This window comes from Hemicordylus capensis, chromosome 1 (genome assembly GCF_027244095.1).
Source record: "Hemicordylus capensis ecotype Gifberg chromosome 1, rHemCap1.1.pri, whole genome shotgun sequence".
Classification (NCBI taxonomy): domain Eukaryota; kingdom Metazoa; phylum Chordata; class Lepidosauria; order Squamata; family Cordylidae; genus Hemicordylus; species Hemicordylus capensis.
Window position 1 is genome coordinate 153352032 of NC_069657.1, and position 15856 is coordinate 153367887.

General features: G+C 41.6%; 1 protein-coding gene across 16 annotated transcripts in view; it reads left to right on the top strand.

The window, feature by feature from the left end:
• The window catches only part of BIN1 (bridging integrator 1), a 163936-nt gene that overhangs the window by 98227 nt on the left and 49853 nt on the right, over positions 1–15856 (top strand). For 12 of the 16 annotated variants that reach the window (XM_053299001.1, XM_053298977.1, XM_053298985.1 and 9 more), the window contains exon 7: positions 1461–1553. The exons of the other annotated variants lie outside the window; for them this stretch is intronic. In XM_053299001.1, coding sequence (XP_053154976.1) covers positions 1461–1553 — 93 coding nt within the window. The remainder of the gene's footprint in view (positions 1–1460; positions 1554–15856) is intronic. 16 annotated transcript variants of the gene reach the window in all.

Consider the following 15856-nt stretch of genomic DNA (forward strand, 5'->3'; position numbering starts at 1 on the left):
TTTTAGATAAGGTGTACTTGGTATTTAAAATAATTTTATATGTTTGAGAGCTAACTAATGGTTAATCTGCTTTCTGAATGAGAATTCTAAACTTCATGGTGAATTGGCAGCACTTTATTTTAAGCATTGAGAATGAAATTCCGCCCAGTTCTGGTTTGTAATTTCAAACCTTTTCAGTAATTGTTTAACATCAAATGTAATATTTAATTTTGTTTTCTTAGGGCTTGTTGAACAACAGATAAATAAAAATGAGAATTTAGAGCTCTCTCTGTATAAATAATAGAATAGTTACATATGTGTATGTTGAAAACCCACTCAAATGATAGAGTTGATTCAGGTAAATCAAAAGCCATAGTGCGGGGCTTGACAAATCCCAGGCGCCAAGGAACCATGATGCCTAAAAATTTAACTGTGGCGCCTATACCAGGATATTCAGAGGTAGAGTTATTTAATAAAATCTTTATTAAGCAGCCATGTTTCTGTCCTAAGTTTGTTACTGGTAAAAGGGATAAAGAGAAGCCCATTTACACCCCCCCACACACACCAATTTCTGTCACTAAGTGTCCATTGTTTGGCTCCTACATTTTTGGGCCAGCTCCTAGATCCCAAAGAAAATTTGTCAAGGCTTGCCATAGTGCTTAAATAGTCCTCAGTGTCAGCTATTTAAATGAATATTTGCTTGTGCTATGAACAAAGTGTAATGGAGATCATGCTAAGTTATTCATCCTCAGCTCTTTGAAAAATGCATCCCTCTCTGCCTTTCTGTAACAAGTGTGTTCCTTAAAAGCCCATACTCTACCTTATTGCTCTATTTTAGTTATAGGCTTGCCAGAGCTCCAGTCATTCCATTGTTGGTGAGGCAGGGAGAAGTACAGCTGGCGTGACATTTTCTCTTAATCCTTCAGCAAAAGAAGAACCAGCACTGGTCTGGTCTCTGGTGTTCTCCCCTAGTGTCTTCTGTTAAAATAAAGCTTAAGGGTCACTTTAAAGAGCAGTTGAATGCTCTGCCAGATGAGTTACAATATGGTGTCAAAATAAAGTGCTGCAAATTCTGAGTAATCTGCATGCCTGCAATAATAATGTTGTCTGCTAAACTTGGCTTTCCTTAAAGATGCTGATGCCCCAGGGGAACCTCCAAAGGTGGAATTCGCTGCCTTCTAAATGACTAATCTGTTCTTCTCTGTTGCTCTCTGCAGCTGGAGTATTCGTAAACTCTGCTGGCCTTGCTGCTCTCTGACATGCTGTGGAGAGTAGAATCGCAAGGCTGCTAGACTTGGCATGCTGTGTAGGATTCACCCTTGCCTTGTCTCTTGATGCTTCCTTTATCTCCTGTTTGTCAAGAGGTTGTTGACTCAGCCTGGCCCTATAACACTCTTACTGTTTAAAAAAACAACTAAGTAATTATCAAGAAATATCTGTCTGTTTTCTTGTGTTTTTGTTTTGAAAATGCTCTCACCCAGCCTGTCTCGTTGCTTGAGAAAGCTGCTCCTCAGTGGTGCCAAGGGAAGCTACAAGCGCATCTCGTAGCTCAGACTAATCTGCTGCGGAACCAGGTGACAGCCCGCCTACCTTGCTCTCTAATCCTGCATGTGCTATTTCTGTTACAAGCTCTCTGCTGTGCTCTTAATCCTCGGGCAGCGTTCACTCTAAGCACCCTTTCTAGGCACCCCTTTCCTTGGAAGCCATGAGTATGGTTTTTGTAGACTGGAATGCACAAGAGGCCAGTACAGGTTTAAAAAAAATGAGGCTTATTTTAACCAAACCAAGCTGTGTATTTGGTTCTTATCTTGGAGTTGATAACATTTTATGTATGTTTGTTTTTAAGCTGCCTTATCTTCAGCTCTGGGTTTCTATAGTGATTGTGAATCCTTCTGTTAAGAAACCTGTCATAAACATTATCATACAAAGCTCTGATTCTTCATCGTGGTCTGTGCATCACACTTGGGTTTGTGCCTGCACTGAACCACGATTTGGATCCTTCTAGAGCTCTACCATAAAAGGAAAAAAGAACGGGAAAAGAGTTCTCCCTCGTGACTGTTTCTCCCTCAGTCTTTTGCCGTCTGCAAAGTAGCAGTGTCCTTGGAACTCTCCCCTCGCTTTACCTCATAAGTCTCATAACTGTAGAACTAATATTACAGCATTTGTACGCTTTGTCTTTAATTTTCTGTTCCCCATGCCTGTCTACTGTGTGTGTGTGTGTGTGTGTGCGCGTGCGCGCGTGTGCATGTAAGTAAGACACACATTTACTTCAGTCTTTGAATTTTGTGCTTTATTTTCACTTGAGCCCCTCCCACCCATTTCCACCCTGGACTCCTTTTCATGGCCAAAAAAGTCACTTTTAAGCGTTGCACTCAGTGTGTTGCAAAATTCAAACTTCTGATGGGCATATCCATTGTCTTTCATGCTTGGAAAAATCACATCATACTGATTCCTGCTCCATTTGCTGAGGCTGCACTAAAAAAGCCCAATGTAATCAGACTATCCACCTTTGGGAACCAGCTCTCCAGATTAACACTTTTATAGTAGGAAAAAAGACTACTCATTCATTCATTCATTTATTACATATCTATACTGCCCCATCCAAGAGCTCTGGGTGGTGCACAAGTAAAAAACAAAAACACAAAAACCATTTAAAACAAACTGCTTAAAACAATGTAAAAAAAAAATTTAAAACAGTTCAGCGCCATTTAAAACCAATTAAAAATACTTAAGAACAATTTAAAACCTTGGAAGGCCAGGCCAAACAAGTAAGTCTTTTGGGTACTCTTGAAGGCCAACAATAAGCCCAAACTATGGATATCTACTGGGAGTGCATTCCACCAGCCTGGAGCAGCTACAGAGAAGGCCCAGTTCTGAGTTGCCACCAGCTGTACCAGTGGTAATTGGAGATGGACATCTCTGGTTGACCTCAACATGTGATGGGGATCATACAGAAGAAGGCTCTCTCTAAGCCTCCAAAAATTTAGCAAGGGGGCAATCTATGGTGATGCAAGCGATCCCGGACTCCATACTGCTCCAGCTCCTGCCCAAATCTCTAGTTCTGTGACAGGACCTAAAGTGACACATTGGAATCAAGCATGACTGTGGAGCCATCAGCCCCTGCTGCAGAAGGAGCTCCAGCTCTGACTCCCATTCTCTCTGCTCTTAAATAACTGGAACCGAGAAAGTAGCTGTCCAAAGCACTGTCTCCAGGACACGGGAGTTTACCCTCGGCGCCCAGCATGTCAGTACTGAAAGCAAAGAAAAAACTTCCCTCAAAACTGACAAAAAAGAAATCTGTTACTGCTATTGACAGCCACCAGCAACCTAAGAAGAAGCATATAGATCCAGCCCCAGTTGAGCCTGAAAAGCAGGTTCCATTGCCGCCTCCATCCGCCCATGCTGTCAGAGGGAGAGGCTGTTGGAATCACCTTTCATACCTCCTCCTCATTCTGACGTATATTCCTAACTGGTTCACATTGATATGCCTGATCTGAGTGATTTGCCCCCTTCTTGTGAGTCACCCCTTTCACAGAGAGCCAGCATGGTGTAGTGGTTAGAGTGCTGGACTAGGACTGGGGAGACCCGCGTTCAAATTCCCATTTAGCTATGATACGTGCTGAATGACTCTGGGCCAGTCACTTCTCTCTAAGCCTAACCTATTTCACAGGCTTGTTGTGAGGAGAAACTTATGTATGTAGTACACCACTCTGGGCTCCTTGGAGGAAGAGCGGGATATAAAAATGTAGATGATGATGATAATAAAGGTACTGGTAGTAGGAGCGCAAGCCTTCCATACCGTCCAGACAAAAGGCTCAGAAGCCATTCTTGGGACAGATATCACTCCTCACCTGACAGAAAGAGACCAAGGCACAACAGATTATTATTATATTGTTATTATTATGCTATTTACACCCAGTCTACCAGATGTTATTGATTGGATTTAGTACTTTAATTATTGGGCCTTATCCAAGGGTCTAGGATAGCTTCTTCTTCTTGTTGTTGTTGTTCAGTTTTTATACCCCCTTTCATAAGGCATCCCTAGGCAGTTTAAAAAAGTTCAAATACAATAAAACTCAAAAGCCCCACACATTTAAAACTTTAAAATTAAACAGTATAATCATAAAACACAAAAAATAAAACAAACAAAAAACCACCAACCACCACAGAGAAGAAAAGAAGCTGGAGAGCTGAGAGACCTGGCAGCCCTTAAAAAGTAAAAGCCTTAACAAATAAAAAGGTCTTTAGTTGTTCATCTTCAGGTCTTCATCTTCCCCGGATGGAAACGACTCCCCAGGACGAAGAGCAAACTACAGGGGTGATTACAACAGAGGAAGCATGAGGGACTACAGACCTAGACATCACTTTGCCCCTTACTACGCATTCTTTGCTCTGAAGTCTCATTTCCCTACATAATGCTGCTTACCGCAATATCCTCTGATGCAAAGGGACTATTGTTATAAGCACTGGGAAGTAGGTTCTTGCTGCTCCACTAGGGAACGTCATGCTCACAGATCTTGTTTTAGATCAAAGTCTCGGTCCCACTCGAGAACACCTTGCCGCTCGCAATCCCTATGCCAAACTGCAACTCTGAGGCATCACAGTTCAATAAAGCCTAGTTCAACAAAGTCTGCCAGGACAGTTCACCCAATTGCACCAACTGCAATGCCATCTGATCCTGGACCGAGCCAAGTAATCTCTAAACCTATCCCAAAACCTATAGGCTTGCATCCTCTTGCAGATGCATATCCTCTTACTCAGGATGACCACATACTGGAGGATCATTGTCAACTGATGAGGACTCGGACATCTCGCAGACCAAGCTGCCTCCTGAAAATATCTCCAACTACCTCCCAATAGACAACTGGAAGGATCAGTTGGATGATGCTTCACCCAAAGAGTCAAAATATTACGCAGAACGACTGTTATGTATAGCTTCTTCACTTCGACTAGAAGTTCACCAGCAAACCACCATTGTTGAAGACCCAATTTTTGAGCATATCCAATAAGATTTGCATACTCCTATGTCCCTGCTACTTGTTCAGGTTACGAAGACAACTTGAGAAAAATCAGTGTCGGTACCAGCAACTTCTAGGAAATTAGATAACATGTGTAGGGTGCAACAAAAGGACACTGCCTTTCTTATGAAGCACCCCTTTCAGTGGTTGTGAAGTCTGTCCAATCTTGTACTTGACAACGTCTCCTTTCTGCTCCATCTCATAGAGAGGGCAAAAAATTGGATGCCATGGGCAAAAAAATTTATTCTACTGCAAGTCTGCTAGTTCGAGTGCCCAACCACCAAGCTTGCTGGGCCAAATACCAACTTTTATTTTGGAGAAACTGGCACCCTTTCTCAATCAACTTCAGCAGGATCAGAAAGATGCAGTTCTGGTCTTTTTGAATTAGCATTTAAGTGTGGCTAAACAACAACTTCATTCTTCCCACCACTGTGCTGAATGTGGTTCTTGTTCCATGGCTACTGCAATTTATCTGAGGCGTCATGCATGGCTTTGCTCCACCTTGCTGTCTCAGGAAGCCAGGTTTTGTATTAAAGACATGCCTTTTGATGTGGAGGCTTTGTTTGGACAAAAAACAGATGATATACTGGAAAGAGTTCAGAAGCTGCTCCTACACAGTTGAAATAGATTGTTGCAAGATGTCGGAGGCACCAAGACCAAAACTTACCCCCCCCCCCCCGCACATGCCCCATCAGCTGGATCCTAGTTGCTGTACAAGAGAGATGTGTGGAGGAGGCACTGGGCCACTACTGGATCTTCCATCCCATCCTCTAATTCTTACCTGTAACTAGTTCTTCAATGTTCTGTAGTTCTTCAAGTGTTCTATTACACTTCGGTTTGCGCCTGCACAGAGCTGCGGTTTGGATCCTCTACTCAAAACGAAAAGAGCAGGAAAAGAGCTTCCCCTAATGGTTGTTCCTACTTCCCCCCTCAATCTGAGCGACTGCCGTATACCTAAAGTAGAAAGATTGTCCACACAGGCTGCAGTGGGGAGGCAGGGTGAGTTGTATAACTACAGTTACAAGTAAGACATCTTCCTTTTTTCGTTGTGGTCTCTGTGCACCACACTTGGGATAATAGCGAGCTAGGCTTATCTGGTAGGGATGTGCACAGTCCGACATTCAGTGGCGGGGGGAGGTTTACCTTTAAAAGGCAGAGAGGTTGCCCTCCTCTCCCCCAGGCGGGTTTCCCCCACGTTTCCCATGCTGGTGCTCTTGCCAAAATTGCTGGTGCAGGGTGGCAGCATACGTCCTTGCCGCCTCGTTCAGTGTCAAACCAGAAATGCCTGAAGTGTCCCGACATGCAACAATGGTTTACAATGACAAACATCTGTAGAAGTTGCCACAGCCCTGGTCAAGTGACCCCTGACAGGACATGGCAAGGGTTTTGTGGTGAGCTGGCATGAAACCAAAATTACCTCTTTGACCCAGGAGGAGATCTCCTGTGTGGACACTGGTAAGCCTTAAGGGGCCAGCATAACAGAACATAAGATTTGCTGAATGATTTGGTTCTAGCAACATAGAAGGTTAGTGCTCTACGAACGTCTAAGGAGTGGTAGGCTCTCTCAGTATTGGATGTAGGGTTGGGAAACAACATAGGTAGAGATATATCTTGAGACAGGTGGAACTCTGAAACGACCTTTGGAAGGAACAAAATGTCAGAGCATAAAACTACCTTTTCTCTGTGAAAAACCAGGTAAGGTGTATCCCAGTCTCCAACCCAGTACCTCTCCTCTTCCTCTCCTACACCGTAATTCCTGGGAATCCTTCAGTTTGGGAGCTCCACAAACAGCATTATTTAAAAATAATATTTTTATTTAATAAGAAAATAAAAAGAATTAACATGATTACATTATCATCTCTTGAACTTCCCACAGTTACATATGACAATCCGGGATTCCGCTTCCACCCTTTGCCAACCTTCCCCCTCACATCAGATATTACAGAAAGATGTAATGTGTTAATAAGCCCTCAACTTTGAGTCAACTCAAGGTTGACTCAGCCTTCCATCCTTCTGAGGTCGGTAAAATGAGTACCCAGAATGTTGGGGGGCAATATGCTAAATCATTGTAAACCGCTTAGAGAGCTTCCAGCTATAGAGCGGTATATAAATGTAAGTGCTAGTGCTATTGCTAATATTTTTTTAAAAAACCAAACCCAAATCTTGGGTGTGGATGTTGACCCTGTGCTAAATTGTAATTTATGAAAGGTTTCCAGGTTAACGCAAATATTTCATCTGAGGTATTCTGCAAATAAGCAGTGATATTAACCATCAAGGCATATTCCCATAGCTTTAGTAGCCATTCATCCAAGGTCGGGGTTGCCTGTGACCTCCAATTGGCAGCATAGAGAATCCTGGCAGCAGTAATCAGTAAACATATATAAAGACAACTCCGTGTGTTTAGTAGGTATATAAGGTTTAGTCATATTTAACAAAAAAGCTCAGGTGAATAGGGAAAGTTTATATTTAAAATTTATTGCATCTTAGAGTGATCCCCCCCCCCAATTGTTGTGCTTTGCCACAAGTCCACCACATATGATAGAATGTCCCCGCATGATTCTTACATTTCCAACTGTCTCTCGAGTAATTACTGTCCATCCTTCTAATGGTTGTAGGAGTAATGTACCACCTTGTCTTTGTATTTCTTTCTGCACTATAGAACTAATTTGCAAATATTGAAACCATGAAGGTTCCTCGGACCATTCCAAAGTGAGGGTTTGAATAGTTTTGAGTCTTGCTTTTCCAGTAGTTAAGCTTTGCATATTATATGCCTTCTCTCTCCAAAGTTCAGACTTAATTAGATTTTTCTTCTTTATGGGAAAAAATATTTAAAATAGTTGCCAAAGGTGATCGATCCGGGCTGATCCTTTTCTTATACTTGTCCCAAACACTTAGCAGACTATTTCTAATTGTGTGGGATTTTATGTCCTGGTCATTTCTTTTTATGTTAGTCCATAAAAACTTATGTAACCCATCTGAAAGATCTGATCCCTCCATATCCATAATTGGCCTATGGTTCTCTAATCCAATCCGAAATCCATGTCAAACAACTGGTATGGTAGTATAATTTCAAGTTAGGGACAGCCAATCCTCCCTGTTCTTTTGCATCTTGCATAATCTTAAACTTGATTCTTGACTTCTTATAAACCCAAATAAAGGAGTTTATATGCCTCTGCCACATATTCAACATCTTATCTTCCATCTGAAACGGAATGATTTGAAATAAAAAATTTATTCTTGGTAAAATATTCATTTTAAGTGATGCTATCTTCCCTAGCCAAGAAAGATTTAGTTTTTTCCACCTATTTAAGTCTGCTAAGATGAGGTTCCACACTGGAAGATAATTGTTCTTGAACAGGTCTTTATTATTCCCTGTTAAATTAATCCCCAAATATTTAATCAGTTTTGCTGTTGCCTGAAATCCAGTCTTATCTTTCAAATACATTCATACCATAACTGGCAAATTCCATGTAATCTGTGTTTTGTTTTTATTAATCTTATATCCCAAGATCCTGCTGTACTGGTTTATATGCTCCATTATTGTATCTAGAGAATCCTTTGGTTGAGTAATTGTGAGAACCACATCATCAGCATACAATTTTATTTTATGCTCTTGATTTGCCATCTTAATTCCATAAATTCTTTGCTCCTGCCAAATCTTCTTTGCCAGGGGTTCAAGAGCCAAAATAAACAGCAATGGGGAGAGAGGGCACCCTTGTTTGGTACCCTTGTTAATGGCACATTTTTTGGATATAATCCCATTCACTGTTATCTTTGCCGATTGTTCCTGATCAATACTTTGAATCCATGAAAGGAAATTTGACTTTGAATCCATGAAAGTTCATTCTTTCCAAAACCTTAAACAGAAAGGACCAATCCAAATTATCAAAAGCTTTCTCTGCATCCAGGAAAATCATCACTGCTTTACTCTTCCTCTTTGAAATATCAGCTATTGCATTCAGTACAAATCTCAGGTTGTCTTTCATATGTCTCTTTGGTATAAATCCTGTTTGATCCGGATGTATTATATCAATCAGAAAGCCCTTCAACCTTCCTGCCAAAATCACCGCAAAGAGTTTATAATGAACATTTAACAGAGAAATTGGTCTTTATGATTCTGGTCGAGTTGTATCCTTCCCTTCCCTTCCTTATAGATAAGAGAGACAAATGCTTCTTGCTGGGGGAGGGCAACGCATGGCAATGTAGTATTTCATTCATTACCTGAGTCAATGGGCAAATTAATATTTCTTGAAAATACTTGTAATAAACTGAAGAAAACCCGTCTGGGCCAGCAGTATTATTTTTTAAACTCCATATTGCCTTTCTTGTTTCCTCCCCAGAGATCGGTTTATTAAGCAATTCTTCCTGTCTGTCCGTAAACTCTGATATCTGTAGATTTTCCAAGTACTGTGAAACCTCCTCCTTTGGAGTAATAATCTGTAAACTGGTCAGTCATTCTGTCCGTATTTGAAACAAATTCTTCCCCGATCCATATGGAAGTAATGACTCTCTTCTCTTGTTCTTTTCTCACTTGGTATACCAGTAGTTTATCAGGTTTATTACCCTTCTCACAATGTTTTTGTTTTGCATAAACTATATTCTTATATGTCTCCTTTGCTTCTATGAGTTCAATTTGTTTATGAAGCTCCTTTATACTCTGCCATATATCCTTCAAAGGGTTCAACTTGTGAATTGTTTCTAAGTGATTCAGCTCCTTTAATAAGGACTCCTGCTTTTGCAGATTCTTCCTCCTCCTCGAAGCCTCTGAGATGAACAGTCCTCTCATAAAGGCTTTACTGGAGTCCCATACTGAGAATAATGAGACTTCTGATGTCATATTTCTCTGGAAGAAACTCTTTAATTCATATTGGCACTTCAATTTAACTTCTTCTTGCAGTAACAAAAGATTCTTCAATCTCCACCTTCTTGGCCCAGTGTCTTCTCTGTTAAGTCTAATTACTAATGGATTGTGATCAGCATACATAAACAGAGCCGCTTCCACCTCAATCAGTCTTGGTTAATGTAGACTTTGTGATCATATACATATCTATTCTGGAATAAGTTTGATGGGGTTGGGGGAAAACGGTATAGCCCTTTTCCAAAGGATGCTTGTATCGCCTTTATCTTCTAAGGATAAAAGCGCCATATAGTCCAACATGTTTCTTGGCAATTTGCCAGAGTTCTTATGTTGTCCTGATTTATCAAGGGCTAATGAGAGAACTGCATTCCAATCTCCCATCACAAAGACTTCCCCTTCAGCTATCTCCAGCAATGACTGAAAAAATTGATCGTATAATTCAGACGTTATCGTTTGTAGCATAAATTGAAGCTATTGTGATTTTATGTTGTTGCTGAGTTTGGACCTTCAGTATAATGTATCTGCCAGCTGTATCCTGTACTTGTTCTTCCAGTCCATGACAAATTCTTGACATAAATCACCACTCCATTTTTTTTGTATCCCTGGAAGCCACATAACTTTGTCGCAGAGATTTACAGTCCAACAAATTGACATTACTCTATTACAAAATAATTGAGTAATTGTAATGTCAATTGTAATTGACATGACAGAACGTCAATTACTCGACTTAATATGAGTTTCTTGAAGGCAGATGATATCTGCTTTTTCTTTTTTCAATTTCAAATAGAATTTTCTCCTTTTGAATTGATTGTTCAATCCATTGACATTTACATTGAATATTGCTGTGCTATTAACTCTTCCCTGCCCCATTTTTGGTCTAAGCACATGACAAGCAGAGGCGAAGAAAAGGCAATTCATTATCTTCAATCTGCCTTGCTGGAATTGCATAGGAAATGCATGGACCTTTTGTGACCAACACAATTTAGACTATTTGTTCACTATATTTTATTGTTCAGCTTTTTCTGAAGTCCTGTGTCTCGATGTGGTTTTGTAACTGATTCTAGAGAAAGCACTGGGAGGACCTCTGCATATGTTTTTGGAGGCCCCTTCTGTCTTGTTTGCATTATGAAATTTTCTCTAGTTCAAGCTTTATGTAATCGCTGGGGTAACATTGATGACTATGAAATGGAATCCCTCCAAGAATCTTAAGATTCATAGGCCTTATGGGAAGGAACTCTGTAGTAAATGAATGGACATCAGCTTGCCATGGGGGAGGGAAGATTCAGGCTCTTTGCTCGGATCCCTTTCAGCCTTACATTCCTAGACATTCTTGTGTGGTGGTGGAATGGATTAAATTATGCAACTGCTGGATAATGAGGGACTGAGCAACAGAGGAAGAGAAACAAATGCCCTTAATGACAGGAGGCTCATTCTCTTGTCTGGAAGGAACAAAATTTCTTGTCAGTTCTCGAGGAACTAATTTTACTCTCCTGACTGATCTGTGAATGAACTGTCGCTTACAAACTGAATTTCTTTTATATGTGTCTTTGGATACTGTAAAGCAGTGCCTTTCAACCACTAGTATGAGTTCCACTGATGGTACTTGACAATATGGCATGACTGGCCTCCTCCTGTCAGCAGTGAGATGGTTGGGGAAACAGTGCACTGCCGCATGACTGTATGGCAGGCCAGTTCTAAGAATAATAAGAATTTTAGAGTTGGAAGGGATCTTTGAGGTCGTCTTGTTCAACCTCTTGCTCAGAGCAAAAAATGGTTACAGCATCCTTGACTAATGGTAGTTCACAGTGGAGTTCTTCTCACAATTGGTGAGAAGAGCTCTTGGGCTGTCTGTAGGGAAAGAGGGTTAAGCTTAACGCTCCCAGGGTCAGACTGCTGCGATGTGTCACTCCACCCTCGGAGCCCCTGTAATGCAGCGCACGAGTGTGTGGTGCATTACTGGGATCCCGCCTCCCCCCTTAACCTCATTTTAGCAGGAGGCTAATTTGGTGGTTTTGCCACTGTGTAGCCCCCGGGATCGTTCATGCGCAATCCCGGTTATTCACACGAGCGTTCAAAACCAGGCTGGGCTCCCTTAGCCCAGTTTTGCACACTCGTGTGAATAGCCTCAGCATGTACGAAAACCTCTAGAGAGGGAGAGGCCACCATTGAAGATTCCTCCATGGTGAAACAGCTCTTACAGTTAGGAAATTCCTCATACCATCAAGTCTAAATCTGCTTCTTTGCCGTTTCTGCCCATTGGTTCTAGTTCTGCCCTCAGGAGCAAGAGAGAATGAGTCCAGTCCTCCTGTGTGACACCCCTTCAGATAGTTGAAGATGACTATCCTGTTCCCCTTTAACCTTAACTTTTCCAGGCTAAACATACACAGCTCCTCCACCTGTTCCTCATAGGACTTGGTTTACAGACCCTTTACCAATTTCAGTTTATCGATATCCTTCTTAAAATGCAGTACCCAGAACTAGAAACATTATTTCCTTCAAAAGAGGCACTGGTTGGACAAGGAGGCTGCAAAGCAAAGGAGAGTTCAGGAGGCCACATAAACTGTAGAAGCCTCATCCTTACTGCAGGGGCAAGACTTCATTCATTGCAACCATCTCTGGTGGTGGTGGCACTCAAAAAAGTATTACCTGCAAAGATAGAACTTGCAAAAACAACAAAGTGGGGAAAGCCCACTTTAAAGCCTGTTGACCTCTGTAGGGGGCTACTAAAATGCGCTGGCCGATCCTAGACTCTGTGTTTATGGATTAACCTTAAAAGTGAACAGAACAAAAGAAAGTTATTGCTCTAGTAGCCTGTTTCCTTCTGGAATGTGTTCAGGTTTTTCAGGCTGATCAGGGGCAGAGAGATGGAAACTGCTTGGGACAGCAAATTCCTGTAGAAATGCTGGTTAACAGTAACAGATGCTTGCTTTGTGAAATATGCCCAGAACAACAGCCTGTCAAACCATCTGTGGTAAGCAAGCTGTTCTCTGTATATCTCTTGTCCCTACTCCAAGTACACCTGTATCAGATGAGCTACCATTTCATCTTACTGAATATGGACTTTCTTAATTGGGGTGAAGCATATGGCCTTTGTGACATTGTCAAATAATAGTTTCCTAGTCCAATTTTTAAAATCTGCACACAGATTTTTCTAAAAATTGTAATTCCAGCTTTTTGATAAAACTTGAGGAGAATCCCAATGGTAGGAAGAGGTAGTTAAAGGGATCTTGTGATACAAGGGTAAAGTAAAGTGTGCGGTCAAGTCAATTTCTACTCCTGGCACCCACAGAGCCCTGTGGTTTTCTTTGGTAGAATACAGGAGGGGTTTGCCATTGCCTCCTCCTGCGCAGTATGAGATGATGCCTTTCAGCATCTTCCTATATCACTTTTGCCTGATATAGTACCAGCGGGTATTCGATCTGGCAACCTTCTGCTTGTTAGTCAAGCATTTCCCCACTGTGCCACTTAAGGTGTAGCTTGATCATAATGGACTGTACTTTTTAAAAAAGTGACATGGAAAATAAACACACTCTTAAGGGTTCACTGTGCTAGGCAATGTAAAAGACACTGCGGGTTCAAATAAAGCAGTTGACTAAAACAGTGCATGTGCTTCAGTACAAATATCAGTTTGGGGGCTCAGATTTAGATATTTTCTCCCCAACCAAAGGAGCTTCTGAATTATGCTTGAATAAAAATCCAATTTCCAGAATAAGTAAACAGTTTTTGCAAGAAGCAATGCAGCCCAGTAAGTAGCTTTTCCTCCTTGGATGCAAACCCATATTTCCTGGCTCAGCTGTGAACTGAGCCAGGTGCTTTGATACTGACAAACAGCAAGTTTCCCTGACAATGGAATTACTTTTTTCAGTTGTAGGATTCAGAAGTGTGTGCAAGTGCTCTTGTGCCGTAAAAATATAGTATGGAAAGCAGGCCTGAAGCACGGGGCACAGAGCTAGCAATTATGCATGAAGAAACAGGGCAGATTCAAACTTCTGTTATGACACGTAGGGCAAGGCACGTGTATACTACAGGGCCTTCACAGCAATGGCTAACCTGAGCGTGGATGTGAGAATGATACAAAGGGAAGGCAACAAGCTTCTGAAGCAAAATACTAAGCATTTATTTGACTAATAATTCAACTATTTATTCTCATTTGGGGAATCAATAGAATAGGTACCTACCTAATTGTAATGCTAGCGAACCAAAGTGTTAACATGTGGAATTTTAATAGATCAAACTCGCTTCCAGATAGAACAACACAGAAAAGCAATGCATTCAATAACACTCATTGAAATGAATGGGATAACCATAGAGTTTTAAAAGATTCAAATCCTAGCAAGTCTTTTTAGTGTTAAACTAGTTGCTTAACATGGCAACACTATGTGGAGATGGTTTCTGAGACAAGCGGGGAGTTAATTGACACAGGGAACAACAAATAGAGACATAGGAGAAAAGGAGTGGATAGGTAAAATACACTAATGCAAGGCAGCTGTTTATAACGTGGCTTAAATTAGCAGCACTTGTACACAATGCGAGAGGCATGAAGGCAGACTAGACTTTGTGAGGAGATGAACGTGCAAAGGTTAGGCTCGCAGTTTCATTGCAACTTAGGCAGATAGTGGCGGAAGTCTGGATAGGGATTTTCTGGAGGTTTTAAGCCAGTTTTTGAGCGTAGTTGGAGAAACTACAAAGGGCAAACACCTGTGTGGATTTTTTCTCCCATGGAGGCAGCAGTTGATTAAATGCAGTTGTCTCTCCACAAATGATAACACATAGGTGAGAGGAAAATTAGGGGTTCTTGATGCTCTGCTTTACTAATAAAAGATAGAAAAAAGAAATAGAATTGGGATTCCTTTCTTCTTCTAAAGTGGGCAGTTGTGGGAAGGGGCTATATCTACTCTTGTCTTGCCGTTCTGCCGTGTTGGGTGATGAGGTTGGAGATCTTTGCAGCAAGGGGAATTCCAGGTAGCTGGGTTCTTTGCTTTTGAGGAATTGAGGGGCCTGAAAATAGTGATTTCAGCTCATAGAACTTTGGGCTTGGGAATCTCTTAAACTCATCCATAGAATGTACACTCTGTCTGGGCTTTCAGTGGAGTGGATGGTTAAGTAACAAGAATTTGGGCAACCTCAATTCTTGGGAACAGTAAGATAAATCCAAATGGGGGGTTAACAGGCAAGGCTAACCAATACCAAGGATTGCAGAGTGTTGCTGAACAAGGTGGAATCATGCACACTGAACAGTATACTTAGTTTAGGGCAGGGGCGTAGCAAGGTTGGAGTGGGCCCAGAGACAAGATTTTAAAATGCCCCCCCCTCACTGAAGCTCAGCTCATGAAGTAAAGAAATCTTAAATGAGGCTGAATAGTGGTAACAAAAAGCATAGTAAACACACACACACACAATGTGCCACAATAGAACATCAACCTAAATTATTTTTTAAAAGGTTTTGTAAATTGTGGATGATGCAAGTCATTTAATGGTACTAGAGAAAGACATGCTGTTCTGGTAGCTCCAGGTCTTAACACTCACATCAATTTCGGAGGATGAATGCAACTGAAGGAAGCCCAGGTGGGTGTGCAGCTGAGGGAGTCAGTCATGTGACTTGCCTCTGGGAGGTCCCCCAAGGCAGTGGGCCCCCAGACAACTGTCTCCCCTTGCCCTATTATAGTTATGCCCCTGGTTTAGGGAGAGGGTTTTATACCCTAGAGCAGGCATCCCCAAACTGCAGCCCTCCAGATGTTGCTGAACTACAACTTCCAGCATACCCAGCCACAAAAACCTGTGTCTAGGGATGCTGGGAGTTGTAGTTCAGCAACATCTGGAGGGCCACAGTTTGGGGATGCCTGCCCTAGAGACTAAGCTTTTTTCACAGAAGGGTTGAGTAACTTCTACCTTCTAGAATGTGAATCTTTGATCTGGGTACTAATGAAATCTGGCAAATGAGCTTAGGATTCAGCTAGACTGGATTACCTAGGGGCAGAGCTCACTATGGGGGTGAGGCCTA